The sequence below is a fragment of the Varroa jacobsoni genome, unplaced genomic scaffold (genome assembly GCF_002532875.2).
Source record: "Varroa jacobsoni isolate VJ856 unplaced genomic scaffold, vjacob_1.0 scaffold_713, whole genome shotgun sequence".
Lineage (NCBI taxonomy): Eukaryota > Metazoa > Arthropoda > Arachnida > Mesostigmata > Varroidae > Varroa > Varroa jacobsoni.
Window position 1 is genome coordinate 110432 of NW_019213615.1, and position 26413 is coordinate 136844.

General features: G+C 41.4%; 5 protein-coding genes and 1 long non-coding RNA gene across 8 annotated transcripts; 4 read left to right on the forward strand and 2 right to left on the reverse strand.

Annotated features, from left to right (window-relative positions):
• Positions 1–1934: 1934 nt before the first annotated feature.
• Positions 1935–7648, forward strand: LOC111262919 (uncharacterized). Its single transcript, XR_002681923.2, has 4 exons — positions 1935–2134; positions 4018–4199; positions 4328–4449; positions 7563–7648. It is a non-coding gene; the product is annotated as an uncharacterized LOC111262919 (long non-coding RNA).
• On the reverse strand, positions 5181–12475 carry LOC111262917 (uncharacterized). The gene is made up of 4 exons (XM_022837549.2): positions 9176–12475; positions 7555–7649; positions 6878–7090; positions 5181–6480 (listed from the first exon to the last, which is right to left on the reverse strand). Exons 1-4 carry the CDS (start codon positions 9471–9473, stop codon positions 6145–6147), a joined length of 942 nt encoding a protein of 313 aa, XP_022693284.1. The 5' UTR covers positions 9474–12475; the 3' UTR covers positions 5181–6144.
• A 1597-nt stretch (positions 12476–14072) lies between these two features.
• On the forward strand, positions 14073–15386 carry BORCS7 (BLOC-1 related complex subunit 7). Of its 3 annotated transcripts, none has more exons than XM_022837551.2 (3): positions 14073–14229; positions 14579–14755; positions 14947–15386. In XM_022837551.2, exons 2-3 carry the CDS (start codon positions 14588–14590, stop codon positions 15088–15090), a joined length of 312 nt encoding a protein of 103 aa, XP_022693286.1. In that variant the 5' UTR covers positions 14073–14229; positions 14579–14587; the 3' UTR covers positions 15091–15386. The 3 variants fall into 3 exon arrangements, with proteins under 3 accessions (XP_022693286.1, XP_086825489.1, XP_022693285.1); XM_086969363.1 differs by having other exon boundaries at positions 14078–14229; positions 14583–14755; XM_022837550.2 differs by having other exon boundaries at positions 14078–14219.
• Positions 15387–15524: 138 nt separating this feature from the next.
• LOC111262915 (G patch domain-containing protein 3-like) lies at positions 15525–18952 on the forward strand. The gene is made up of 6 exons (XM_022837547.2): positions 15525–16013; positions 16207–16436; positions 16606–17402; positions 17565–17724; positions 18034–18277; positions 18514–18952. Exons 1-6 carry the CDS (start codon positions 15871–15873, stop codon positions 18728–18730), a joined length of 1791 nt encoding a protein of 596 aa, XP_022693282.1. The 5' UTR covers positions 15525–15870; the 3' UTR covers positions 18731–18952.
• A 271-nt stretch (positions 18953–19223) lies between these two features.
• Positions 19224–20609, reverse strand: Prp18 (pre-mRNA processing factor 18). Its single transcript, XM_022837548.2, has one exon. The coding sequence runs from the start codon at positions 20391–20393 to the stop codon at positions 19353–19355; it is 1041 nt and encodes a 346-aa protein (XP_022693283.1). The 5' UTR covers positions 20394–20609; the 3' UTR covers positions 19224–19352.
• Positions 20610–21327: 718 nt separating this feature from the next.
• On the forward strand, positions 21328–25980 carry LOC111262920 (peptidyl-prolyl cis-trans isomerase-like 4). The gene is made up of 3 exons (XM_022837552.2): positions 21328–21652; positions 22325–22576; positions 24342–25980. The coding sequence occupies exons 1-3, from the start codon at positions 21521–21523 to the stop codon at positions 25890–25892; spliced, it is 1935 nt and encodes a 644-aa protein (XP_022693287.1). The 5' UTR covers positions 21328–21520; the 3' UTR covers positions 25893–25980.
• The last annotated feature ends 433 nt before the right edge of the window (positions 25981–26413 follow it).

Below are 26413 nucleotides of genomic sequence, written 5' to 3' on the forward strand. Positions count from 1 at the left end.
GATAGCAGGAAGCTGGTTTGTTGTTTGCCGATCTGGGCGCTTACGCAGTCATCCTAGCTAACGCCCGCTGTCGTTGAGACCTTCGGAAGCCTAGAAAGGCGACATAACTCTGTCGAGTGCAGGTGTCGACCAGCGCAGCGAGATAAAATAAAGGTAAAGCGTAGTCCTTCAGCCTATCGGAGTTTGGGAAGATGCCGATTGCGCAAACATGACCACCAAAAGTACACAAACGTAAGGCTGTTCCACTGTCGCCACTGATTGCTGCTCGCATCAGTTCGCGCTGGCCCATAGTGCGAGTAGTACCGTAAGCGAGCGGCAGAGTCAACTGAAACGTAGGGCAACAAAAACTTTTGTTGGGAGAAAATATTTACTGAACGCCACGATATGAATTGATCTGTTACGCGGGGCTCTCTTTGTGAGCGTGCCGGTGTAAATTTAAGGCTACAAACTACGTCCAGCCATTGGGCCGCTAACACATCGATGGTACTCAATTTAGGGATTCGGCAAATTTCATACTAGCCTACCCAAGTAGGAATCACTTTTCTTTCACGTTGATTTCGATTAAGTCAGTTTTCTAAGTTGCTTGATAAGTAAGTTGAGATGTATTTATAGATGCGTGCATAACGAAAAAACTGGCAACTTTAGAATCTATGCGAGCATGTCGATAACTCCTTAATTTCGTGATCATCGAAATCGCTTCGGAGCTGTTGTTTCTCTGTACGTAAGACGACGCTTGGGTGGCTTAGAAGCGACTCCGCTCTATGACCTGAACCGAGACTTCTGAGCTCACTTAGGAGAAGTGATACTGTATAGTCTTAAATGTACGCGTGTTTAGGAATCGTTTTTTTTCGGTCCTTGGCTAACTGAAGGGTTGATCTGCGGTTTACAGGTCAGGCAAGCTCGTATTCCGCTAGCGAGAACTAAAAAGATATCAAAATCAAATTGGGCTCACTCGCATTACACATGCTAGCTGACTTCGACCTTAACGGTCGGGTGTGACGAAATTATTTGTTAACGGCGGTCTGAAGGTAAGTGAGCGAGCCTTGAAAAAATAAGGAGAAGCTCGAGGTCTGGACCCCAAGTAGTCGTCTGACGACATCAAATAAGGCTGTTTATTGGTTAACCGACAAGTTTTAGCGATACGAAACTCTACTGAAGCCTAAGCCTGGGTCGACAGGGACCGTGTGTGTGGGTACTGCCTGCATGCTAAAGGGAAAACGAGATTGACTTGAGCCGTCAACGATCGAAAGGCGAAAGCATGGTACGCAGTGAGCGCAGCGTGATGACAGGATTTGTAGGCGGTAAATTGGCATTTCGAATCTCATTCTATCGCTATGGCTGTGAATGCGGCCGCACACGATTAGCCGTTCTATGAGAGAACTCTGTACAAAAAGGGCCAACTATGAGAAAAGGAGAGAGTCGAACTTGTTTCCGTTCTGCAAACATTTGAAGTTCCATTAACTCTATACTAATAAACCATATCATCTTGTCCTGATAAGGAAATGGTATACAGAAATTACGATCAGTCAGTTGGAAAATTAATATACATTGTTTGAAAAGGCTGGTCAAAGAGGAACGCCATTTCATCCACAGAGATCTCTAGGGTGGGTCAGGTGCAGAATACAGAAGCTCGTACCAAACATCGATTGGAATAGCTTTTACAAAGATCGATATGAACATTACTAACTATTCGAAAGTCTACTGCAGGCTACCCAAATTCATCTTGTTTTCTAAAATTGAGATTTGAGAATATTTCATGTTGATTGCAGACGATTTTCGAAGATCTACCAGGACACCAGTTCACCATCACATTCTCGCAGCCGATTACGCGCGACAAACTAGACATATTACCCTGCCAGCAACACTGAGCTCTCTCTCTCTCTCTCTCTCTCCCTCTCTCTCCTTTACGCTGCTAGCTCAGCAGTGAACTGCAATCTCATGTAAACGATGCTCAGCGCTTTGTAATCAGCGCAGCAATTTCCATAGATCAAACACACGCGTTCCACGTTTTTTCACGTGGAACGCACGTTCTTCAGTTCGTTCGTATTGGAAGGTAGTCGCTCGGTTAAATCATGAAAAGAGACATCTAAGTTCCTCAGGTTCCTAGGAAAATTATATCAGCCGATTCTCTCCTGTGAGTACGATCTATGCTATACACATTGTTATCGATTACAGCTGTACGCTTGGCGCGCGACTTTTCTCTCGTATCAATCACATTTGCATTACTTTAAACTGAACGCTTATTTTCTCTTATTCGTTTGATGTCCATTCAGATTTGGTCATTTTGACGCCTTTTCGAACAGCTGTAGTTTGCAACTGTCGACCAAGAGGGATACGATCTTTGCTTTGTCCCATACATGAGTAGTAACTGTAGTATGTGGCCTCCCCTCGCAAGGAGCTGGAGGGCTAAGACTTCGGAGCTGCCCTGACGTGTATAGTCCTGGTACCACTAGCACCACAGTATTCCCCTTAGCACAGCGAACGGCCATTTTTCCACAGCTAACGATGAATCCAAACATTCGCCTCGGCAACCCCATTCGCCCCTTTGCTAGAAGCTTCGCTGTATAGGTCTGCTTTGACTGGCTTTTGGTAACAGCTGGCGAAGAAATATATTCGCTCAAAGTTCTGTCCGCCATCGCTGTATACTGTTCTGAGGCCTGCGCCGTACAGCCAGCGATGCTCTGGGTAAGCAACCCATCTCGCCAACATGGAGGGGCCATTGCCTAGGAGGCGGAGCTAAACAGCGCTGTGATCGGGCACGGAGGGGCAGGCAAAGACGATCGTATACAATCGACCGTTCTTTCTACGGGTCTGCCCTGCTACGGGCAGCTGCACGACTAAACTGTCTTCCTTAGAAGCAACGAACTGCTGGAGGCTACGGCGAGTGGAATCTCCCTTTTATACTTTAGCTTCGTTGGCTATAACAACAGGCAAGATAATCATATGCAGGAGCTGCGTAGTCCTGTATAGACAGTAAGCGTTGCATAAGCCTGGTGCAACGATTCTGGTGTCGAATAATTTCGGAATTAACGTTAAAACCACATAACATCTCGATAGACGCCCAGTTTTCCCAAGTGGGTTGGGACAGTACTAAATTTTGTGTGCCGTACTAGCGATAGCTAACATTTAGAGCTGTTTACGACGGCTCTAATACGCCGTTTGGTTATTGCATCTAGTCAGATGTAGTAGTGCGAGAATAGGCTGCAGATACAAAAGCTTAGGGCCTAACACGAAAAAATATAGCTTAATGGCAAAATCAAAAGTAATCCAAATCTTTACTCAGTCTACATATCTGGCATCATTAATTGCAGAGTCAGCCTGTTACGTACGGGATCCAATTAACACACTATGCTATATAGTTATATATAGTATATATATATATATATATATATATATATGATAACACGGCTGTATCCGTTTGCGAATGGCATTAACTATGTTTACTAATGTGCGTTTTTTTTTAATTCATCCATCGTTTGTAAGTGCATCTCTTTGAGAACGACCTTTGGATCACTATACTCATTTCAAAAATCATTAAAGCGAGTTGTACGTCCTATGAAGACGAAGTCGACGTTAAGGAGTACGGTCATTGTGGCATCAGTCCCGAATTCCGTTGATGATAATGTCCGATTTGGTTCGAAGGGCTTCACTATGAAGCTGCGCATCAAACGCGTTCGCTTGGCGTCATAGAATTCCTAGCTAAAAAGACATTTTCTGTAAAATGTCTCTTATATAAAATCTCTGATACGCGGAATTATTGTTAGCTATTTACGAGCGGGACTGAACTGACCAGAACACGCGGACTTTTCCTGTAGCGCTAATGTTTTATTTAATTGTAGAGTAAGAAACACATAAATTAGTCTTTAGGGAGCTACTACGACTCCTGTAGTACAGAAATAAGCATCTTTGCATTGGGTCATGCCATTGTAAAGTTACGTTGTGTTTTTCCTCGTTGTTTTATGCAAGCCACGTTATAATCTCTACTAAAATCCCGATGTCTTGCCACGCTATCAACAGCCACGACGGCTGGCCGTGTTCCGCAAGGCTTAGCGTTTCTGTCTAGTTGGCTATGGCTCGTTGGGAGTTTCGCTTACGTGAAGCTGCTATATAGTCTCTACACGCTAATCAACCTGAAATTCAACGTCAAGATATCTCCTTGATAAATCTATTTGTACTGTCGGTCAAATATGGTCGAAAATGTAAGTCATATCCTGCTTCAGCCACTTAAAACTTATTAACTAGTTAATTTATAGTAATTAATTAATAGTAATAAATATTCGGAAATAGTAGTAATTGGCTTGTTTCAACAAAGCGTTGTATTTAACAGGTCATTGGTACCCTCGGTGAAGTATGTATTCGCTGTTGATCGTTGACTAGCGATAAAGCGTACAAAAATTAATTTGAATTCAACCCGCCAATGAGAAGCGCCATCGTTCGGACAAGCGTCTGGTAAGTTAAAGCCTGCCTCTATGCTCGATAGCATCCTTGTCTAGCATGGAGTTGCTACGGGTGCTTAAATACAGATCGTGGTCTTGGAAGTGACTCGTTGCTAATCTATTTCAGTTCATTAGCTATTGAGGTAAATGACATGAGCGACATTTCTCTCACTTAATCTCGCTGGCAACTCTGTTATGTCGACCTACCGTTAGCCTCGTTGATTGTATCGGATGACCGCGTATAGCTTGTCGCTACCGTAAAACAAGGAGAGTCTCTGTGGCTCGTTGCGCACTTCGAACTTCCGCATCTGAGAAAAATACTGAATGTGAATTGCAAACAGAACTTTCCTTTATCTTTTACTGCCATAGTGGTCGTAATAACTACGAGAATTCAAATGTTTCCATGTTTGTGATTTGATTATTTTCCTTTTTGTTGCGACTGAACATCGTCAATAGGCCAGATTAGAATGCAAAACAATTTATACGCAAAGATTTACCCTAACACATTTACATATACAACATATAATAACAACGAAATGTAACTAAGTAGAATAACTGAATCTGAAATGTATGCGTAATAGCAGTAGAGCAGATAAAGTTACTGTTCGTCTAATCTTCATGTGGGATTCAATCATCGCATTAAGGACCCTTTGTTCTTAGCTCCTGCTAAGGATCGATGTTATAATAACAGTAACAATCCGTACGTTAATATCAGACCAATATAAATAAATGATGAACAGCAAATCACAGTGATTATAATAGCTTATGAATCTTTCTTTATTAGTCAGTCGATCTCCGTTTGCTATCCATACATTCATCATTACTATCCCTGATTCAGTTGAGTTACCCAGTTTCTTTTTTTGTTGTGACGCATGGAGCATTTTAGTCTCGTGTAGCAGAAAAACAATCGACGCTCGTTTGTTTATTTCATCAGTGTCAGTAACTGTTATGTTAATATGACTAGAATATCTTGATCACATGAGAGGTCGTGTCGCTATTATTGTGATCGTCATCGACCCACGACCTTGGAAATAGATGCTGGCGCAATATATATACGTAATCTCTTTATGTACATTAAGATCGTATTTGTGCTTGTTTCTTAACGGTATTGCTAAATCAGTGCACTACTATTGCTTTCAGCGGCCGGATATAGTTCTATCGTAGAGATAAGAGGGCTGCAGTACGTATGAATATATTTCTTATAGATTATGTTTTATATTGTTATGTTCAGTCACTACACTATGTGCACGGGCTCACCGTCAAATGGAAAACGCTCTATGTACGTTAAATCATAATGTAAATTGTTTGTCATTATTCTTTACGTCTAAAGGTTTAATTGATAACGTATCATATTTGTTCTGTCGAAAGATTCAGATCGGGTCCCGGCTTTTGAGCTGTACCTACTGCGCTGTAAAACAAACTTCGGTATCTAGTACCATAAATTATCTGTTCTGTTGCTCTTCGCCTAGATACTAAACAAATGTTTTTTGCAATAGGAAGTAGGTGGAATGATTGTTTTTTTAAAGATGTATGTACAGTAAATTGTCGGATTCAGGTTCTCTTTCACTCGTCTCTGGTCCGAAATTATTCACACAGGTTCATTTTCGTTCAGTCCTCAACAATGGCCATCACTGGGAGATGTAATTTATTCTTGTCTATTACTAGTGGCCTTCTTTTTCCATGGGTGTGTTGCGGCTCTAGTTTGAGCCTAGAAGGAGTGCACTCCAGGCGAATACTGCCCAGATGAATTGTGGTGACCGCCAGTTGTCGAGTTGAACGAGGACAGGGATAGGACTTCGTCGTCATCGTCCGCAGCAGACGATGTACTCAACGTACTGCTTAAATGTAACGAGGAATTAAATCCTCCGCCACAGAGTGGGGTACCGGTCGACGATCCATTGAGTACTCCGTTAAGGCTTCCATTCAGCGATGGCGGAACTCCCGGACCCTGGTGAATAACTTCAGACATGAACGCGATGTACATGATGGCGAGGCGGAGCGTCTCAATCCGCGAGAGGCGTTTCTCGTAAGCAAACGTCGGGACCTGGGTTGTAAGCAAAGTCTGGGATTAGTTAATGAATGCGTTTTTACAATATCACGGTATCACTTTTCGACAACAACGTTAGCTGTGAGCAACGAGTAACGAAGGAACCTTGGAGATCAGGTGCAAGCGAGATTAGATCAAGAAATCGCTATTGGGCTGATGTAATGGTTCGCGTTGTGACAATGAGCAATGGCCCATTAGTAGAGCGCGCCGACTCTACAAGTAGGATGGTAATTGAAGAGTACAGATCATTAGGGCCTATTCCGTGACTGTTTGTATAAATACTAGCACGAGATCGATCACTCCGGCTTACTTTATGTACACCTTGTGGGACAAAGACGCCGTTGTACTACGGCGGAAAATACCTAATTTGCCCTTTTTTGAATGGCGAACTTACCTTCTTGCGAAGCCGATCGAAGGCGTTATTCAAGTTAAACATGCGGCGTCTCTCGCGGATATTAGCCGCTCTTCTCTGCGCCACTGTGGCCACACGCCGGCGGGGTTTTGAGGGCTTTTTCTTCATCGCACTCCCGCTTCCAACGCCACCAGTCGGCACATTGCCATTAGCGCTACCAACACTGCCACTTCCGACGGCGAGCCCCAGCAAAGCCTAAAAATCATTGCGCCATAATGTCACGTCATCACAAAAAAGGGATGATGAAGATAAAACTCTAACTTTTTGTCAGTGGCTCTGGCCGGGCGAGAAAAAGCCGCCATAAAAGAAAACTCATTTGCACGTTTAAGGCTGCAAAAAATATATTCAGGATTATTGACAACGTTTTGTGGATGTCGAACATGAAACGCGTTAAGGGTGCCTTGATTTAAGGCCGTGCGCACGTTCTGTGCTGTGGTACGATTGTCGACCGCCGCCTGGCCAATACATAGTGCTGGATCGAGATAGTCACTCGCGTCCGGTATGTGTTAAGAGCTTGATTCGCCTGCACAGTGAAGTGGGTATTGAATTGGGCTAGTTATATGGCTGTGTTCCGATGTAGCGAAAGACTAAAACAGTCAGATAGTGGTCTCGAGCGGCAAGCGACATTTCTGTTGACCCTAACAGCCCATAGAACTTACCTTTTCAGCGCTGGATGGATATAGCGGACTTAGGGCTCGACTGCAGCCCAGTGAGCTAGGAAGAGAACCCACTGTCATTCCACAGGATGCAAACCCTGCAATTAACGAAGAGGACCAGTGAACGATAGAGCTCCAGACAAAACGTAATTTAATAAAATTTCAGTATACAATATTATCGACACTATGGCCTATGTGCAGTAGTCTCTAACTAAAAAAGTTGTCAGTTGTAACCTAGCGATATGGTCAATACTACACAAAACTTTTGCTGTTTAATTTATGAAGTAACAATTCGATTAGATGGTGGGCCATTGATTTCGAGTTCGTTTGTCTTCCTCTTAGGCGTCCGATAAGATAAACGTCTATTTCACAAACTTTAAATGAAACAGCAAAGGCGTTAAGTGGACAAACCGCGATGTCAGCTGCTTAGTACAGTTTATATATTCTATCGATACGAAATACTGCTTCTACTACTACTAATACTGCTAATAATAATGAACATTTCTTCGTGAAAGACTCTTTTTTACAACCCCAAGCGTGATAAAAACGCATACAAGCTAAATAACATGAATGTAATGACTCCGTTTTACTAAAAGCTTGTCGGGTTGTAAATGAAAATGAAGGATATGAAGCATTAAAACATGTTTATTTTTAACAAACAGGTGTATCATCGAAAATCTAATATAGGATCATCTGGATCGTAAGGGATTTTTTATAGGCTCATTAACAGACACTTTTATACCGTCCGCCTTACTTTGCAGAATCCGATTTGCTTGCTTTAACATTTACGAGAGTGGTGAGAACTAATCGTGGACTTTCACAACTCAAAATCCACTGGACAGTTAAGTCTGCCTATTTACTGCGGTTTCGAAACCGAAACACAGAGACGTCCTTTCAAATTGTTTATATTTCACTGGGCATGCGATAATCATGCTAAGCTTGTCCTATTTAAAGTAAACAAACAACTAAACGCATCGTGGTAAGTAACAACTTCAATAGCCATAACTTCATTAAAGTAGCAGCGATGACCATTTAGACATCTCTCTGTTATCACCTTGACAATGTGTTCACTTCGGTATAGAGTTATAGGGTTAATCAGTAAATTACAAAAGTACCTATTCTACAGTTTGATGACTTCAGTTGTTTGCCAAAACGCACCTTCTAATTTATACAGAACACATTTTCATCGATATTGATAATGTTCCGTTGCATCGCATCGGTGTCATCCTACATCTCATAAAAGGTCCGTCACCGGGTTGCAACACACCGTCAGTGTATTATTTAATACAACTTATTAATATGAATACACGTATAACTTCTCTTCTCTAAGTATATTACTTATTAAACAGAAACCATTAATTAGTAATAATTAAATTAGTATTTTAATAGATCATTAGCAAGGGAAATATTTGCATAGTCATGCGGCTAACTATTATCGATAGCTAACTTCAATTTTGGCTAGTTCCATCGGAGTCCCGACTAGCTAACACGCATATTAGCTTCGAAGCGCTTTACTTGACGCGAAGTTCACTCTTTAACATTGGTTGACATGACTAGGCAACCTTTACCGCATTGCTCTTCTACCCTTCCTCCGTGTAATTGCAACATAATCACACACACTCACCCGAAAAAGGATCAGGACTTGAAAAAGGAGTAGGATATCCGTGTTGACCGTGCGAGTATCCGACGGGATCTGCCGGCGAGCTAGCTCCTGCCGAGCTCAGCTGTTGCGACCATTGTTTCAATTGGAGCTCCGAAGGCAGGTAGCCACTGGAGGGGTAGGACACACCGCCTTGTGGTGAACGCCCGCCGAATGGTAGACCGTACGAGCTAAGCGGTGACGCCTGCGAACCACCGGCTCCCGCGGACGATGACCCCGTGGTCGCTCCCCCTGTGGGAGGCACCCCTTCGCTTCCAGACATGCCGGTAAGCACCTGGACTGGGACACGTAACGATTCTTGAACTCTCCCTACCCAAGAAGCTCCTTTCACGCAGTCACCGAATAGGCCACCCCCTTCTACTCGCGATCGTTTTCGGTACACCTCAACTATTTTAGCACTTCACGCACGATTTCACCACTCCGTCGATTCGGGAGCTAAACGCGTCTCCCGGATCACTTTCTTGCCTTGCCCCCTGCCCCGTGTTTTTCACCTTCTTCACCTCCCGTCTACCTCGGCAATGACCGCCTCTAATAACGTGCCGGTGTTTCAGCCGTTTGCACGTCACCGGGGATTCGCGGTGGCGGCGACAACAGCTACCACTACGTCAACGAGTACGCACACTGCCCCTAATACTGTCAACAACACCGTCTCCAGGCTTGTGCTCGCTGAATCGTACTCAGGAGACGCTGGCGAGACTGCGTGCTTAGCCAGGCGTAAGTCTGCCCCGTCTAGCAAACAGTGTTCCCCACACTGACCGGACTCCGTGAGGGGCGCACCTCAGGGCCTCAGGGCAGAAAGGCCGAACCAATTCAAGCCACACTCACACACATTCGGCTTACCTTGGCCTTCTCACGTGTCTTTCTGCTGCGCCCAGCGACCCCACAAATTACACACCTTCGGGTACGTAAACTTGCCCTTCCTGGCGAAGCAAACCCGTGTCTTGAGTTGCGTGGGCTTACAACGACTTACAGCGAAGACCAAGGGAATCCCTGCCTTGGTCTTCCCAGGCGTCTAGCCCTTGCTCATCGAGCCTCTAAAGGCTGTCGCATTGAGTTAGCAGTGCCTTTGAGGCAACGCAGCTTCGCCAACTGTTGCCGTCTCTCTGTTCTGGTACGGCTGGATGAACTCGGACGTGAACCACACACGGGACGGGGCGAATTAGTTGAGCAGGACAATCTTTCTTCGTTCCGTTTCGTGCGAGTTGTCCTAGCAGACGATAAAGATGAAATGCGCCTGTCCACGTTGCAATGTGTAGAGGCTATCCTAGATTGCAGGTCTGTAACAGATACTCTTGTCTCCTTCAGTCTCGTGCAGTCCCCGAACGGACTCATACACCGACAGTGACACCCGTCTTCCTCGGCGTTCACGCCTCGCTGACCACCTTATTGAAATTGTCCTCCAATGTCAGTGAGAGAGAAAACATCGGAGAAGAGCGGTCTCCCCTTAGACCGAGCACCCTCGCCCGCATACACCTTAAACTCCGCTGCTTAATGCAAGGCTCGTTAGGCTCCGCCCCTAGGCACGCAAGGACCAATGTCTAACGCTTCAGGTGTCGCAGCTCCCGCCCACTGGCCTGCTGCAGGTCACTACACGCCCATGTTGACGCCCTCTAGTGGTTGGGCCCAGCACTACGATCTAAAACAAGTGCAATGAGGGCATTTGAGCGCTGAAAGGGGGCGCAAAGGCACGAAAGAAGGGCTTCGAGGAACCCCATGGCGTCAGCTGGTAAAAGAACCCCAACGGCTCCTTCAACATGAGCTTCGCCAAAAGAAGGAAGCGTAATGGTGCTTTTACACAAAATCATACCACGTGAAGAACAGCGATGGGAGAACTAGGCTAGCATTATTAAATCGCATGAAATTTGACTGCGCGTTCGTTGAACGATAGGTAAGAAGGAGAATAACAAGCTTCATTACATACGAAAGTTTCAAGTGTTGCATAGCATAAGGAGCATGAATAAAGACAAAGCTTGCTTTCTCTCATGTTCCATTAAAAGCTTATACATACATTTTGTTATACACCAAAAAGGAGGAATAGTAGACTCAAAATTAGGTAAAACTAGCTTTTTTTCCAGTCAGGAGAAACTAAAATAGATCATTGAGGCAGGTTCCTCTTTGCCTGTAACTTTACTTTTTTGTAAACTGCACTACTGTATTTCGGACTGGATTCTGACCGTCCACTTTTGATCCTTGCTTCGTATCCCTATATAAGTGCTACATGCAATTTTTCAATCTGCAAACAAAATTTCAGTGCAAACAACAACGTCTGTATTGTTGACATAAGACCGTGGTTACTGTGCAAGAATCGTTTTTTTTTTTTTAATTTAGTTAATCAGCTTTAGAAATGCTTTAGAGCAAGCAAGTTCGCGTTTGGAGAGACTATTCTGACGGTATAGCCTAACGACAGCTACAGAACACAATCGGGTATTATACGGTTTTAGTGTGTTCAGTGGTACCCGTCCAATAATCTGTCGAAGCGCTTGGACGGATTATAATAACAACAATATTCTGTGTTAACTTAATCACATCTGTATTATGTAGTTAATGTTTGCAAACTCGACCACACTAACTGTGTTAACTCTAACTGCTCTCGAAAGAATTCATTGGTAGGAAACGACGTTCGTAAAAGGTATGAGCAAGACGCCTATACTTATGTTGTAAAATATAAGAACAAAGGAAGACATATATCACATCTATTACATGAGAAGAACACATTGCTATTCTATCACTTGCCCATACCTTCCGGCTTACCAGGTTTATCTTGTTCGTTTAACTCGAACTAAGCATTCAGGTCTCACTTAAAATTAGCGTACAAGTTAGCGTACTTAATAGTTAGTTACTAATAAGTAGCGAAACAGCGCCATTTATTCAACCCAGATTTTCCCTTTTACACATTTGCAATAACATTTTACAGAACATTTAAAGCTGCACTATTGAAAAATATCATTAAAGATACAAAAAAGAATCTTAGGAAGTACCCTGAGAGACAATCTGGGCACTGATTGTCAACTGTAGAATAACGCTTGCATACTGAAATGGACAGCCGTCAAGCATTACATCTAGTAAATCTTGCGTCCATAAAGGGCATAAGCTTCATAAGCCGATATCTCACTGGCACAAGAGACCGGATCGTACAGTATAGCGTACTTCACAGCAAAGCTGACACTTCCAACGGCTCAGATCCGCGGTAACTGAAGACATAAGCAGCAGAGGCTGGTAGTTTGCCGCTGGTCAAAAATACTGTTTCAAACACTTCTAATAAAATAAGCGTTCTGTTCGGAAAATGTATTGTTTGTTTCAAGATATATATGGCTTTCTGTGGACTTAAATCTCTAATCCAAAGCAAGCCTCTATTTGAGGGGTTTATTCTTCGAAGAATCGTCCAAAGGACGTACGAAATTTATCTTAATTATAATCACACCAATATATTTTGTTACTTTAAACGCCGAAAAAGACACAAGACATAGCAGGACTTTCTAGCGTTAAATATTTTCTAATTGATAATAGACGTAAACGGTAACCTCGATACTGTATTCTCAAATATGAATAGATATTACTGTCAAAGTGTAGAATAAACAGATACTTTAGTATCGCAAAACATTTGCACGTCTAAGGTTCAAATCCGAGCATAACACGCTTCGTGAGATAGGAAACAGTAAAGACCATCCCTGTCTCTCCTGTGCTCACGATGAGGCGTTAGCGAGGATCTTGCTTATTTTCTTCATTTTGCTAAATGAGGTTTCTGTGTGCAAAAGCTATAGCTACGTTGATGCCTTTTAAACTTTACGACAGATTCGTGTAATTTCGCCACTGCATATATAATTATCCATGATTGTGCCTGCTAGCAGGGCGCAATCGGTCACATAAGCACTTAACGTGAAATAATAAATCACCAAATAATAAATAAATATCTTAGAGTGAATATGGCAAGTGTTTTCAGTATGTTGCGTGGTTTCATGACACAAACTTATCGCTGTTAACTAGACTGTATTGCGTTCTATTTGATATGTTAATAATATATTCATTCACCCTCAATGTGCCTGCTAAAAAAACTAAGTATGGCCAAAAAAGGGGCAAACATTATAACAGTCTATCGGTTACAACGAGCAAATTATAGCTAGCATTTAGTATCAGCGATTATCATGGTGTAAACAGGATATGAGGTTCAAACTAACGTTTGTCTGTGTTGGGGCGATTCTTTGTTCCACCGACGAATTGTATTGCCCACCAATGAATCTCGGTGCTGTTACGCTACCGTGCACTACAGATATCAAAAATGACATTAATAGACGCAAATTCCAAGCATTATATTTCTAGCAGTCGGGTGCCATGCGCAACTTGGATTATGTGGCGTCCCCACCTACCAAACGTCCATTGTCATATCTAAAATCATAGGAAATATTAGGTTTCGATAGGTCTAATTTCTCTTCACAGGATATTATTGCTTCATTGTAATGTAGCTTTGTCTCGATAAAACATTTAGCAGCGACAAACGTCTCGAGAACTCTAATCACTAGAAAAAACATGTCGGCCCTATAACAACGAAACGAAATTCATTTCCGACAGTGCTTAAAAGATGATGCAAAAGCGGGAAAGACCCACAAAATTATGGGTTCGAAGGCCGACAGCCGCCATCTGAAACCATAATTAATGGCAACACTAAATGTAAAATTAAAAAAAAAAACTTGCTTAGATATGTAAGCTTCTTCAACCTTTCTAGCCTTATTAGGTAAGGAATACAATGGAAGAAAACTGAATTTACCCGGGCCGTCCACTTTTGCTTTGAGCAGACAGTCCTAGAACTCACGCGGTTCACTCTGCGCGTGTCCCTGTTAAAGTTCTGCTGTGTGTTGTTTACGAACACGGTCTTGCCATCCGATGGTTAGAACAACGTATCTGTTGTTTTGGACACAAGTAGTATGAGTGACGAGCTCAACGAAGTGTAGTATCGTTTCGGTTCGATCGAACGGCAAGAGGATCCTACAATTGATTCGCGTCACGAATGGCGGTATCGTCAGGTGAACAATAAAACCATACCATGTGTTAAGCGTTAATGAAAACGGTAGTAAGGAGGGAACAGTCAGCTTCTAGCGTTATGTTGTTAGACTATGATGATTTTTAGCTAAGTTGATAAATGTACTTTGCCCTTTGGCAAGTAGCCATTTTTACTTTGCATTTGTTTTGAATGAAAGACAGTTGTTTGCCTTGACAACAGTTGTGATATATTGGACCGAGTACCAAAGAACCGAGCAAATGGAACCATAGGAAATTTAAAATGGCTGCTTAGAAGTTGGTTCGACTTGCCTATCTACTTATTGAATCATTTTTATTTACCGTTCACCTTTGTACATTCTTGTTACTTTTTAGACAGCCGTAATGAGTACGCCAACTGCAGCTAAAGTTTTGTTCGAGGATTCCAAGTTTCACCTAACCGAGCGCGTTCAAAGTAACGTCAACGGACTTGGTTTGCTCGCCAGGCAGGTTCTCAAGGGAGCTCGCAGTCAGCAGACACTCGGACAAGCCGCAAAGAACTTCGCTGCTCAGGTCCGTCTAAGATAAAGGAGTGTGAAAATATTTAAGTGGTAGTTTTGATGACTGAGTTTGAAGTTATCAAATATTAAATGTATATATTTTCTTAGACAAACGCAATCTAAAATCATCTCACGAGAGAGGGCATTGAAATCGCTAGATTATTCGATATTTTTATTTCCAACTAACACATATTTCCATTGCAGGATAGTACCATCTATAATTCCGAGATAAATCTTTCGAAAATGCAGACGTTGGTCGCTTCAATGCAAATACAGACAACGGCGCTACAAAAGCACGTCCACATGATCCCGGCTCTTAAAAAGCAGATGGAACAGATGAACCTTTAGCAATCCCAGTATACAGTGCAACCGATAGATTAGAGCAAATTAGGTCCAGTTTAAGAAATTTTATTCAGAAAAGTAATATCCGCTGTGGCCACCAGAATCTCGATATGAGTACTTTGGTACTTGCTTGAGAATATATGATTAGTAGGGCTGTAGACTTGAAATAGTGTTGTATTGAGTACTTTATTCCTATCTTCAGCTAAGGACAGATCTGGTTATTTTCGAATATTCTAACCATTGTTAACTGGAAATCAGGAGTTTCAAATAATAAAAGGACAGTTCAAATATAGCTCCTTGAATAGTAGACAATGGTTTTTTCACAGTAGAATTAGTGACCTAGCATAACGTTTAACAAGGTCGAGACGTCACCTCAAAAACCGGGAGTCTTACGTGACAAAGGCAAAGCTGTAGTGTGTATATAAACAGATCCAGCACTAAAGACGAAGACGTTAATGGGAAATCCGTTTACATAAATGGGGTGCTTGGATGCAAATAAAAATGTTAGTGCTTTAAAATAACTGTGCACATAAATAAAGGAAGCGTTATATATATATATATAAGAAGGTATGGTTAGAAACTCTAGAGACGTTGATAAATTAAAAAAATATATAAATAAATAAAAATAGTGCACCCATAGAGTCTGGGGCTGACCGCGCAAAGACATAGACTTGAATAGTGTCGAGGAGCCTCGTTATGGCATAACTGGGCATCTATTCATTGAGCTGAAAGCTATACAAAATTCGAAGTAAACTGGAACAAAACAAGATTAAATGAAACACGACAATGGCAACAACCTCCAAAACGATGAAACCTGCCGTGTCCTACGTTATGGTCCACAATATACCGAAAACCTATCGGGCGTCGGATCTGCGCAACTTCTTTTCTCAGATCGTTGAAACTGGCGGATTTCGTTGTTTTCATTACAGGTTGGTTCGCGCGAAACAATTATTTAATACAATATAGCGATTTTATTTGTTTTTCACCGTTTTCAAATCAAATGACATAGACATGTTATTTAGTTCGGGGCGAGTGGCTAAATAATTTGTCTTACTGTTTCACTAAAATTGTACGATGTGTGTATATTATGGTAACATACATGCGTAATTCGATTATTTTCAGGCATCGACCTGAGGTACAGAAGCCTGCAGAAGATAACACTATCAAAGAAGCCTCAGGTTCAGCGCATAGCACGAAATTCAAAAGTGGGGAAACATGCTGCGCCGTGGTTATGGTCAGAACTGAAAGGCTGGACGAATTAAAAATGTCTTACAACAAAGCCTTTTGGGTTACCCGCGAAGGCGAGACTTTAACAAGCAGATGTTACCTGAGAAAGGTCGTGATTGCCAATGGTAAGTTTAAAAACACGAATATATTGCTAATACTTTTATATCCAATAATATTTAGGAACGCGCTTTATCATCCTGCTTATGCCTAATCTACTCTAAACTGGCGATTAAATAAATTCTAATATAAAATGGACAAATATGTAATAGTTACAGTTGTGACACCGCTTTACAGATGATACGTCGAAATCATCCAGCTTGTACCTGCCTCCAGTAGAAGAGCGAGAACGGCGTCCTAAGGCTGTTTTAACGCTGTCGGATTTACGGCAGATGATTGAATTACGGCCACCAGCTGCACTACCTGCTGGAAATGTAGGTACGCCTACCAACTATATTCTTCGACAGATTAACGCATGCAACTTCCCTGCGTCACTGATCGGTAAGCTGGGAATTGAATTCCCTCGGATGCGAGCTCGAGGTATGTACGGAAGCGTACCGCTTGATTACAGTACCAAGTTGACTGATTGTCGATTGGAGAAGGCAGGGAAAACCGACAACGACCCTAACGAAGATCAAACAGGATTGGCGTTCATCGTATCAGAACAGGAAGAACAAGCCAAAAACATTCAAAACAATATAGATCAATCTGATAATTCATTTAAGAAGTCAGCCTTCGTTGCACGACCCTTTAAATGTCTAGGAGGTACTCGGATTATTCGACCTAAATGTCCACCCCCTGATTTAAGTAGTATTCCGTCAGCAGAAGAAGTGCCTACATTTATTCGAACAGGCAAAGGCTATGTTATTAGTAGATCAGCTTTGACGGCAAAACGATCACCACCTGACCCTGGAGAAAAGTTTACATTGCGAAGCGGATCTAAAAAGCAGTCAAACAGTTTAAGGACAAATTATAAGGAGGACGAAAGAGCCATTGATGATGATAATGAGTCTACGACTGACAGCGATGATGGTGAAGAATGGGATCGTTACGAGTCTCTTCATAACGATGTCACCAGCCAGGAACGAACAAAGGTGCAAAAATAATATTATAATAACACTACCAATAGTTTTGCACTTATTTGCTGATCGTCACTATTCGTAAACATATGAATTGTCCTTTTTTCCTTGACACCGTAGCAGGGACCACGTGAACCGTCATGTTCAAATGTTCATATGCTCACTATTCCGTTGCAGGCACGCTTATTCGAAGAGGAACAGGAAGTAGTTTGGGAAAAAGGAGGGTCAGGATTGGTGTTCTACACTGACGCACAAGTTTGGGACGAGGCCGAAGGTGATTTTGATGCAAAGACAAGCGATGATTGGGATATCGACATGAGTGCTTACTACATAAATGGCAAGTACAACATACAGTTTTCAACTTATATTGCACTAAATATTAAAAGCTTTCTTATTCATTTTTAGCTCCGTGGAAATACGGAACTCTAAAGCGTTAGCTAAAATCAAACGAAACAGCTACGCCGCTATAGCTGCATCAGATATATTGAAACTTTGCTCTCGCACGTGAAGTTCAAACACTATTGCATTCTTTTTGTCTTTTAACTTTAGTTTACTTCGTTGCATACAGGCTGTGTTCTATTATTTTGTACTGTTACGCAAAGTATAGTGCTGTATAACGAAATTTCTTGACCCGACTTAATTTTAGGTGCCGGCGATAAGGATGCAAAGGATTTTATTTCGATGCAACACTTTAAGAGATTACGAGAGGGAAAAGCCGATGACGATGATAACAGAGTGGGCTATTTCGAGAAGTTCACCCGCGGCTTCGGACGTCGAATGCTCGAACGTCAAGGCTGGTCAGATGGCCGTGGGGTAGGCAAAAGCAAAGAAGGACCATCAGAGCCGATTGAAAGCGAAGGTCAACATCCAAGAGACCGATCTGGCCTTGGGTAAGGACACAAGTAGCAGTTTAAAAGTGAAAAAATTACTGAACCCAAATAAGCCTTGGCTATTGCAGATGTACAGCATAGCATATTTTGGGAAAAATCTATAGACATAGCGAAAACGAGTAATTAATGTACTGTCTACAAATAAAGTTGTCAGCACATTCCCAGTGAAATAAATGTGAAAGTTAGTTGAAAAGGTCAGACTTAAAATGCTTGTGCGTATCTGTGGCGATTTATAGTTACCGAGGCGAAAAGCTCGATAGACGTCTGAGCGTCCGGCGCAACAAACGAGAGCGACAAGAGGACTTCTTCAGTTCTATTTACGACGAATACTTCGCAGCTGGCGAAGATCCGGGGAGACACGACAGGCACGCCCGGTCCCAGGAACCAACGCTATTGAAGTATCGCAAAGTCTTTGTGAAAACTTCTGCCGTGACGCCAGAAGCAACAAATTAAAACAGTGAAATATACAACCGACATAAGAGGTCGTAATTGACTCGAAGGCTTAGACAGAGGAACGACTCTAAGTGGAAGTCGTTCAATGACTGGCTGTGCTGAAATATATGAGCACAGGTTTCTCAATTTTGGTTGTAATGACCAAAATGTATTGCGATATATTAAGGTGTTATTATTATTAACGAATATGCGAATCAATAAAGGTCACCATGTATGAACAAAGGTCTTTCGTGTACTGGCTTTGTTTGTTTTCAGTTTATATTGATGTTGTGTGTTTCTTAAAAACCATTAGTATTATTTAACGGATATATCATGTTATAGTGAACCGTAACCAAGCAAAATAAATATTTGAATACGGATCGATATAAAATAAACAATTAACAGCTCCTTAAAAAATTAAGGATACTGTTTACGCCTGCTGCCCATAGAGTCTCACCTTTCCAGTTTTCCACATTTTATTTACGCATACGCCAAAAAATGATATAGAATGATATCCATTTTGAATTACGACTTTATTTCTACACTATTTTAATCAACTTTGTATTTACAATCTTCTAGTATTTACATATGTGCAGTTTTGTAGTACTGCTTATTTCCCTTTTGGCTGTCCTCCTATCCCTTTCTAGGCATTGTACTCGACACATCTGCTAGGGTCGGTGGGAAACATTCGTTGACATTGGGTCATTAAACGCTTTAGTCCTTGGATGTATTTTCGCTGTGATTCGTCGTTAAGCACGTGGGCGATATTTTGCGCAAAAATCTTCTCACGACCTGTTCGAGCGTGAATACCAACCATCGTTACGCCAATAGGCCAAGGAGCATTACCAATAGCCATCTGCAGATAAGAATCGTTTGCCGCAACATAATTTCGTTCAATCAAATGACGCACAATTGTGACGAGGTGTTCGAGAATGTCTTCAGGTATCGTTCGCCTAGCAAGAAGTTTAAAGAGTGGTGCCAAATATGCGTCTGTTTGCGAGTAGGTGGCTGACACAAGCTTTCCTTTCATTGAGGCTTTTTCTTCGAGGGGGCGTGCATTCAGCTGGGCACCCCAAAGGAACTGCAGGTATTTTAAAACTTTTAGCACATCCAATGGATCGCGACATTTGTTCTCTGGGGCCCCAAGACGGGTCCCAATATCAATCATGTCTTGCTCAGATGTACCCTCGTCCTTCGTCGCGACGTCATGCCGGCTTCTATTGTCATTTCGACTCGCGTCACCATCCTTGAGCAGTTCTTGCAGGTAGACTTGGTCCACCTTTTCCAGAGCTTCCTGGAAATCATTTCTGAATCCTTTTTCGAGCTCGGGTTCTTGTACCTCGAGACGTCGCAACCGCCGGAATGCCTCTGTCTCACTTTCGCCGAACAACAAAATCGGCTGGTTTCTGTCACGCAGTCGTTTGAGGACCTCTTTTCTCGGGAGAATCTGTTCCGTTTTTGCTTTTGAGACACCAGCCTTATCTCTTAGAATCACCTCCCCGCTTGACCCAGCCTGGTCGTCTTCCGCTGAAATATCTCGTTTCCCCAATACTCTGGAAATATACTCATCTTGTTCTTTCTTAATCAAGTCATCGCGTTTAAAGTACTTTTTCTGCGGTCCCACTAGCTGTTTTTCTTGCATGAGCTTTCGCTTACGCTCGATTTCTGCTTTCAGAAAATCCATTTTATTTATCTATTTAATCAACTAAGGTCTTTAAAAGTCCGGATCAGACACAATAAACTCGCTTGCACAATTTCAAAGGTAATCTAATCTCTCCGATTAATGCTCAGTAATCTTCAAACAATACGAATTATAAATAATATTTAAGCGATTGTAAATATGTCTGAAATATTATCCAGAGGAGACGCTTGCGTATTCTACTCTCACGGTGGACACTAAAGGTAGCCAAACAAACTGAATGTGGGCTGCTGATTTTGGCGGGGATATTTAAAAAATAATAAAAACTCGACTGCCTGAAGCATGGCCAGTGCCGCGTTTTTTGTCACCTATTCGCATATGTTCTGCCTAATGTTTGGCTTTCAGTAGCATATCCTATAAGTTCGAAATTGGAAGTTTAAGCAATATTCTGCGACCAAAAAGCCTGTGACTTTACAGGCTTTTTGGTTGACCTAATATGAAGATCTGGTCAATACCTTACGAAAAGCTCTTAAAACTCACGCCTCATGCTTGAACAATTATACTTGTCTATACAATAACGGCCCAGTCACCGTCAAGGCTAACAAGCGACTGTAAAAAATGAAAATATTACACAGAGAGGCTAATCACTGTTAATGACATTCAAATACAACATTTGCCTAAATAATAACCATTAGACAACCCTTTACGGACACAAGTGCTATATATCCATTTTTGCGACCGCCTTGTAGGCGCTGTCTGCATTAGGTGCAATCTGTTAAGTTTTTCTAATTTTTATAAGAAATAACCTGGCCTGCCACCTGTCATGTAACCATGTCAAAGTAGTAGTAGTTGTAGTAGTAGTAGAGTCAAAGCGCGCTAGTCTAAAACACTTCAAATCAATCACCTTTCGATCATTTCAAACTTCCCGCCAAATGTTGTGCATCTTGTTGTTAATATATTTGCTGTTGTTGTTGTCGAAAACGGTGACATCTCGGAATCCCCCGCGCTGATTCTGTGCTCTGAGGTTTTCGGCGCATACGAAGTATCTTTTAGCCGCTATTGAGCTGAATATGGTAGATGGTATATTAAAAAACTGTTTGTAATTGTTTGCATCTACGTCTTAGAATAGTTTAAATCTGATTGAATCGGCTGATCTCTTGGGTGACTTGAAGATGTCGGTAGTCGTGGAGACTACAATTGGTGATTTCACAGTAGACCTCTACGTGAAAGAGAGGCCACGAACGTGCATGAACTTCTTGAAACTATGCAAGCTGAAGTACTATAATATGCAATTGTTCTACAAGGTCTGTAAGACTGATAACTTGGCACGAATTGAATATTTCACTGACAAAAATAGCCAGTGATAACAGTACATCGATTCTGTGAGCGCCTCCGTCGTGGAGACGTACTACTTCGCGAATACTGCCTTAATGTCAAGTTCCTGATACCACTAGGAGGCACTTCTACGTGATATATGTTGACTGCTTGACTAATAGTGTATAATAGCTATTGAAATTTACTGTCCAGGCGTCAAAACAAAATTCTAACTGGTTTGAGTCGAGGCACTGTTAACCACAATACCGAGGGTGAATTCTAAATAGAAGTAGTGTTAAAAGGAGTAATTTAATCATAGTACAAGTCAACATATTATACTTGCGCGATAAAGAAAAAAATGCATGACTATAACACAAACATTGAAAGAATTGTTTTTAGATCAGTACTGCATTTAAAATAGTTTATTTTTATGAACGCATCTGGAGAATATGTTATAACTATGCGGTTGATGGTATACAAATACGGAACGTAGTTTTTAAAATCTGAAAGTACTCTGTTAACTAAGCATTGAAGGGCTTACGAAAGGCTATTGAAAGGCATCTTCTCTACATATCATTTTAAGCAAAGGCTGAAACCATTTACAAGTTAATTTATTAATTAGTTAATTCTCTACTAATACTATTAAATTATACGGTTTACAGGTTTGTACAAACTTTGTTTGTCAGGCCGGTGATCCGACTGTCAGTGGTCGTGGTGGTGAATCAATGTTCCACTTTATGTGCGGAGAACAAGCACGCTTCTTCGAAGTAGAAAAAATGCCGCGATTAAGACATCTAAAACTCGGCACACTCTCAATGGTTAATAATGGCGATGGAATGCTTGGTTCTCAATTTCTTCTTACGCTTGGAGAAAATCTTGACTATCTAGACGATGAGCATTGCGTCTTCGGTGAGGTAAATAGTACAACTTAATACGTTTGTACTTTCTGAGATAAATTTGTACGTTATATCGAGTGCGTGCTAAACAATCAATTTGTATTTAGACTTCACTAATTATCAAGAGCCATAGGCTGTTAGGCATTTTAGATACGATTTTAGATACGGTAGCATGACTTACTCTCTGTACCAACGTCAGTGAGAACGTAAGTTTAAGTGTCGAAGTAAATCACAATCTTGAAATATATTAATACCTAATTTTTTTTGTATTATCACTTTATTTTCCTAGCACATTTAGGCCAAATGATTCCGCTATCAGAACAAACCGAGACCGTATAGTAGGTTAGGCAGAAAGGCCTAGACGGGTATCGGGGAATGCCATTTTTTATTTATTCAACTTGAGCTACGCAAGGGAAGAATTCCTTGATATCTGCCAAGCGGGTTTCAAGCAAATATAATTGTTTGGGTGAGAGCATCAAACTATCAAAGGCCTCTTATTTATGGAAATAATATACTGCTTTGAAGTACGGCTGACCAGAATGGTAAGCGGTCATGTTTCCGTCGCATCATGTACAGAATCGACTGCGCAGCAAGTGGGCAGGCTTTCAACTTCAATTCAAAATAGTTTGCATGAAGTAGCACTTAGGGTTATGTGGACAATGGACCAATACTATGTTTGCTCAGAAATCATTCCAGAAAGTGTTTTCAACTTTCGTATCCAATAGCAGAGCACACATGACACTCTCGACTTGAGCTAATTATTTGCTGGCATTACTTGTGAAGTTTTATTACGCACTTCGTATCATTTGACTATTCTTCTTTTCTATTTTGACTTGTCACACAGCGCCTATTTGTTCCAGAGTGAATAAATGAAGGGTTATTAGCACTGTGTGATGAGAAAGCTGACACGCTGTTAAACCCCGGTACTACGCTAACTAAGAATATCTTTAAATACCTACGTAGGAATACTATTATACGAGTAAATATTTCTCAGTAGGATTTAGTAACATGATAACATCAATTGTTTGCATAGAGGTTTTTATACCCCTGTTTAAAAATATTTCTATATAAAGTTTATCGAGTTAAATAAAGAAAAGTTTAGGTATAACTTGTTGATTCTTTTCGAATGATTATGGCCTGTCTGATGCCAAAGATAAAGTTCTGTACAGCATCCTTCATTCGATTGTATATGAAGGATACTCTATATTAGAAGAAGAACTGATAACTTTTAAACTGCGCCAACTGGGATGAAAGCATGTGAAGATTTGTCTGAAAGTGACCAACAAGTCGTCGTTATAACATCAAGTCTCTTTATAGCCACCATACACCTTTTCAATATTAGCTTAAAATTAACCATGAAATACTGAATTAAACATCTCTTTCTCTAGCAGTATACACGCTAAGTTCACATTCTCCGTAGTAAATGCAATACGCCATTTATAATATGCATCTCCCAAATTTCAGATTTATCGAAAAATTGAGTACCCAAAGGATTAGCACAGGAAACAAATTCTATCGTTAAGAAATTCTACCGGGGTCTTTCAAGGGTCCATATGTTTTATTAAGTCTATGTGCATTTTAGTTAATCAAAACTATTCATAAAACCGATTAAACATCCTCATATAAATCAATTTGATTTTTGTGCTACTTTTGGCGATTTAATGTTTCATTATTATTATATATTATTGTTATTAGAATAGAATATACGTATAATCGTTTGAATTATGTAACGTCTTAGTGGCATGTTAAATTAGGCGTGGTTTTTTCTGCTATTTAATTTTAGGTTGTTGAAGGCCTGGACTTTTTGAAGCGCATTAATAACGTTATCTGCGACAAAGATGAACGTCCATTCCAAGATATACGTATCTCGCATACCGTCGTTCTAGATGATCCGTTTGAAGATCCGCAACAGTTAGAGTATCCTTCTTCTCCGGAAGTCACTTTGGACAAGCTTCACTCTGATCATATAGCCTGTTACGAGAAGGTCGATGAAGATGAAGGTAAAACCGTTGAAGAGCTCGACGAGGAGAAAAAAGACAAAGAAGCTAAGGCGCAAGCTACTATACTGGAAATCATTGGCGATCTTCCTGATGCCGATATGGCACCTCCTGAAAATGTTCTCTTCGTCTGTAAACTCAACCCAATTACGGCCGATGACGATCTCGAGCTGATTTTTTCTAGGTTTGGTGAAATAAAATCCTGTGAGGTTATTCGCGATTGGAAGACGGGCGAAAGTCTTCAGTATGCTTTTATAGAATTTGCTAATCAAGCAGCGTGCGAGCAGGCATATTTCAAAATGGACAATGTGCTTATTGATGATAGGCGAATACATGTGGACTTCTCGCAGTCCGTTGCTAAAGTGAAATGGAAAGGCAAAGGAAGAGGTGTTGTCGGAGGTTGGAAAGACAACGGAAAGGAAGAAAAACCCCGCGAAAAATACCGCATCAAGGAAAATCGCCGACAGGACAACTATGAGCTCATAATGGGTGATGACAGTAAGCAAAGTGCTAGCGAGAAGGGAGCCGACACAGGTAGTCGAGCAAAAAGAGCGCGAAGCCGATCAAGGGACGACAGCTGTCCTAGGTCACGGGTGAAACAATGGAAAAGAAGTCCATCAGAGGATAAAAAAGTGCCTCGAGCTTATTCAAAAAGAAACTCTCCAAAACGAGAACAAGATCCATTTGGAAAGAGGTCTTCGGAGCGAGGTAGCCATTGTAGAACAATCAGAAAAAGCCCGAAAAGAGAGTCCAGCTCTCAAAGACAACGTAGTCCTAGGCAAGAGCATCATAGTCCGAAACAAAATAGGAGTCCCCGGACAGATCCTGGACTCAAAAGAGACGACGGGCCAAGAAGAAGTAGTGGTTCAAGGAAAGAGCGCAGTCCTAGAAAAGATTATGGTTCCAGAAGGGATCATAGCCCCAAAAGAGAACGTACTCCAAGAAAAAATTACAGTCCTCGAACAGACTACCGCAATCCCAGGTGTCGGAAAGATCGTAGTCCCAATAGTGGTGTTAGCAGACCACGCTGGTCACAAGAGAAATGTAGCAGGGACGACCGATTGGCGCAGAGAAGAACCGATTCTCCGGCGAGACAACAAGACGCAGGTAGTAAGCGGCATAATGAAACCTCTGACGATAAGTCGCTTCCACTTGTGATACAGAAGATTCAAGATACAAAAACTAATGACTCTTCAGATAACAGCGATTCGAGTGTAGATTCAGCTCCACTGGCGAGGATGTCTAGAAATGAAAAAACAGCCAAGAAGTCCAAAAAGGAGAAAAAAAGCAAAAAGTCTAAAAAAAAAAAGAAAAATAAAAGATCGAGGCATCATTGAAGCATATCTATATGCTGGACAAATTTACTATGAGGCGAGTTTACTGTATATAACAATTGTATATAATAAATATAAATTTCCTTAATTACGTGCGGCCATTTACATCCGGAACGTAGGAATAACCTCTAGAGGATCAATATAACAAGATGAAGCAGATACAGTTCTTGCGAATGGTTATTTCACATGAAACTAGTAGTAAATAATGACGACTAGCTAGATTTAATTTAGTGCGTTCGTCCCGCAGAAGTCCTTTTAAACTGTTTTCCATAATGAGACATATTTTTTTCTTTTTTAAAACATTTCGTTTCCGATTTATTTGTCTATTCTCGAAAATTAGCCCGTTATTTATAAAGCTGTTGCGAGAAAGAATCCAAACATTCTAAGGACACACCATTGGTGCTGCTTCGGATAGATGCTTGAGTAGATGCGTCGGGAAGAATATAGCGCATACACTTATTCAATACTTGGACATATTTGCTTCACGCGGCCAAAGGGATTTTTAATAGATATTGTTCAAGGAA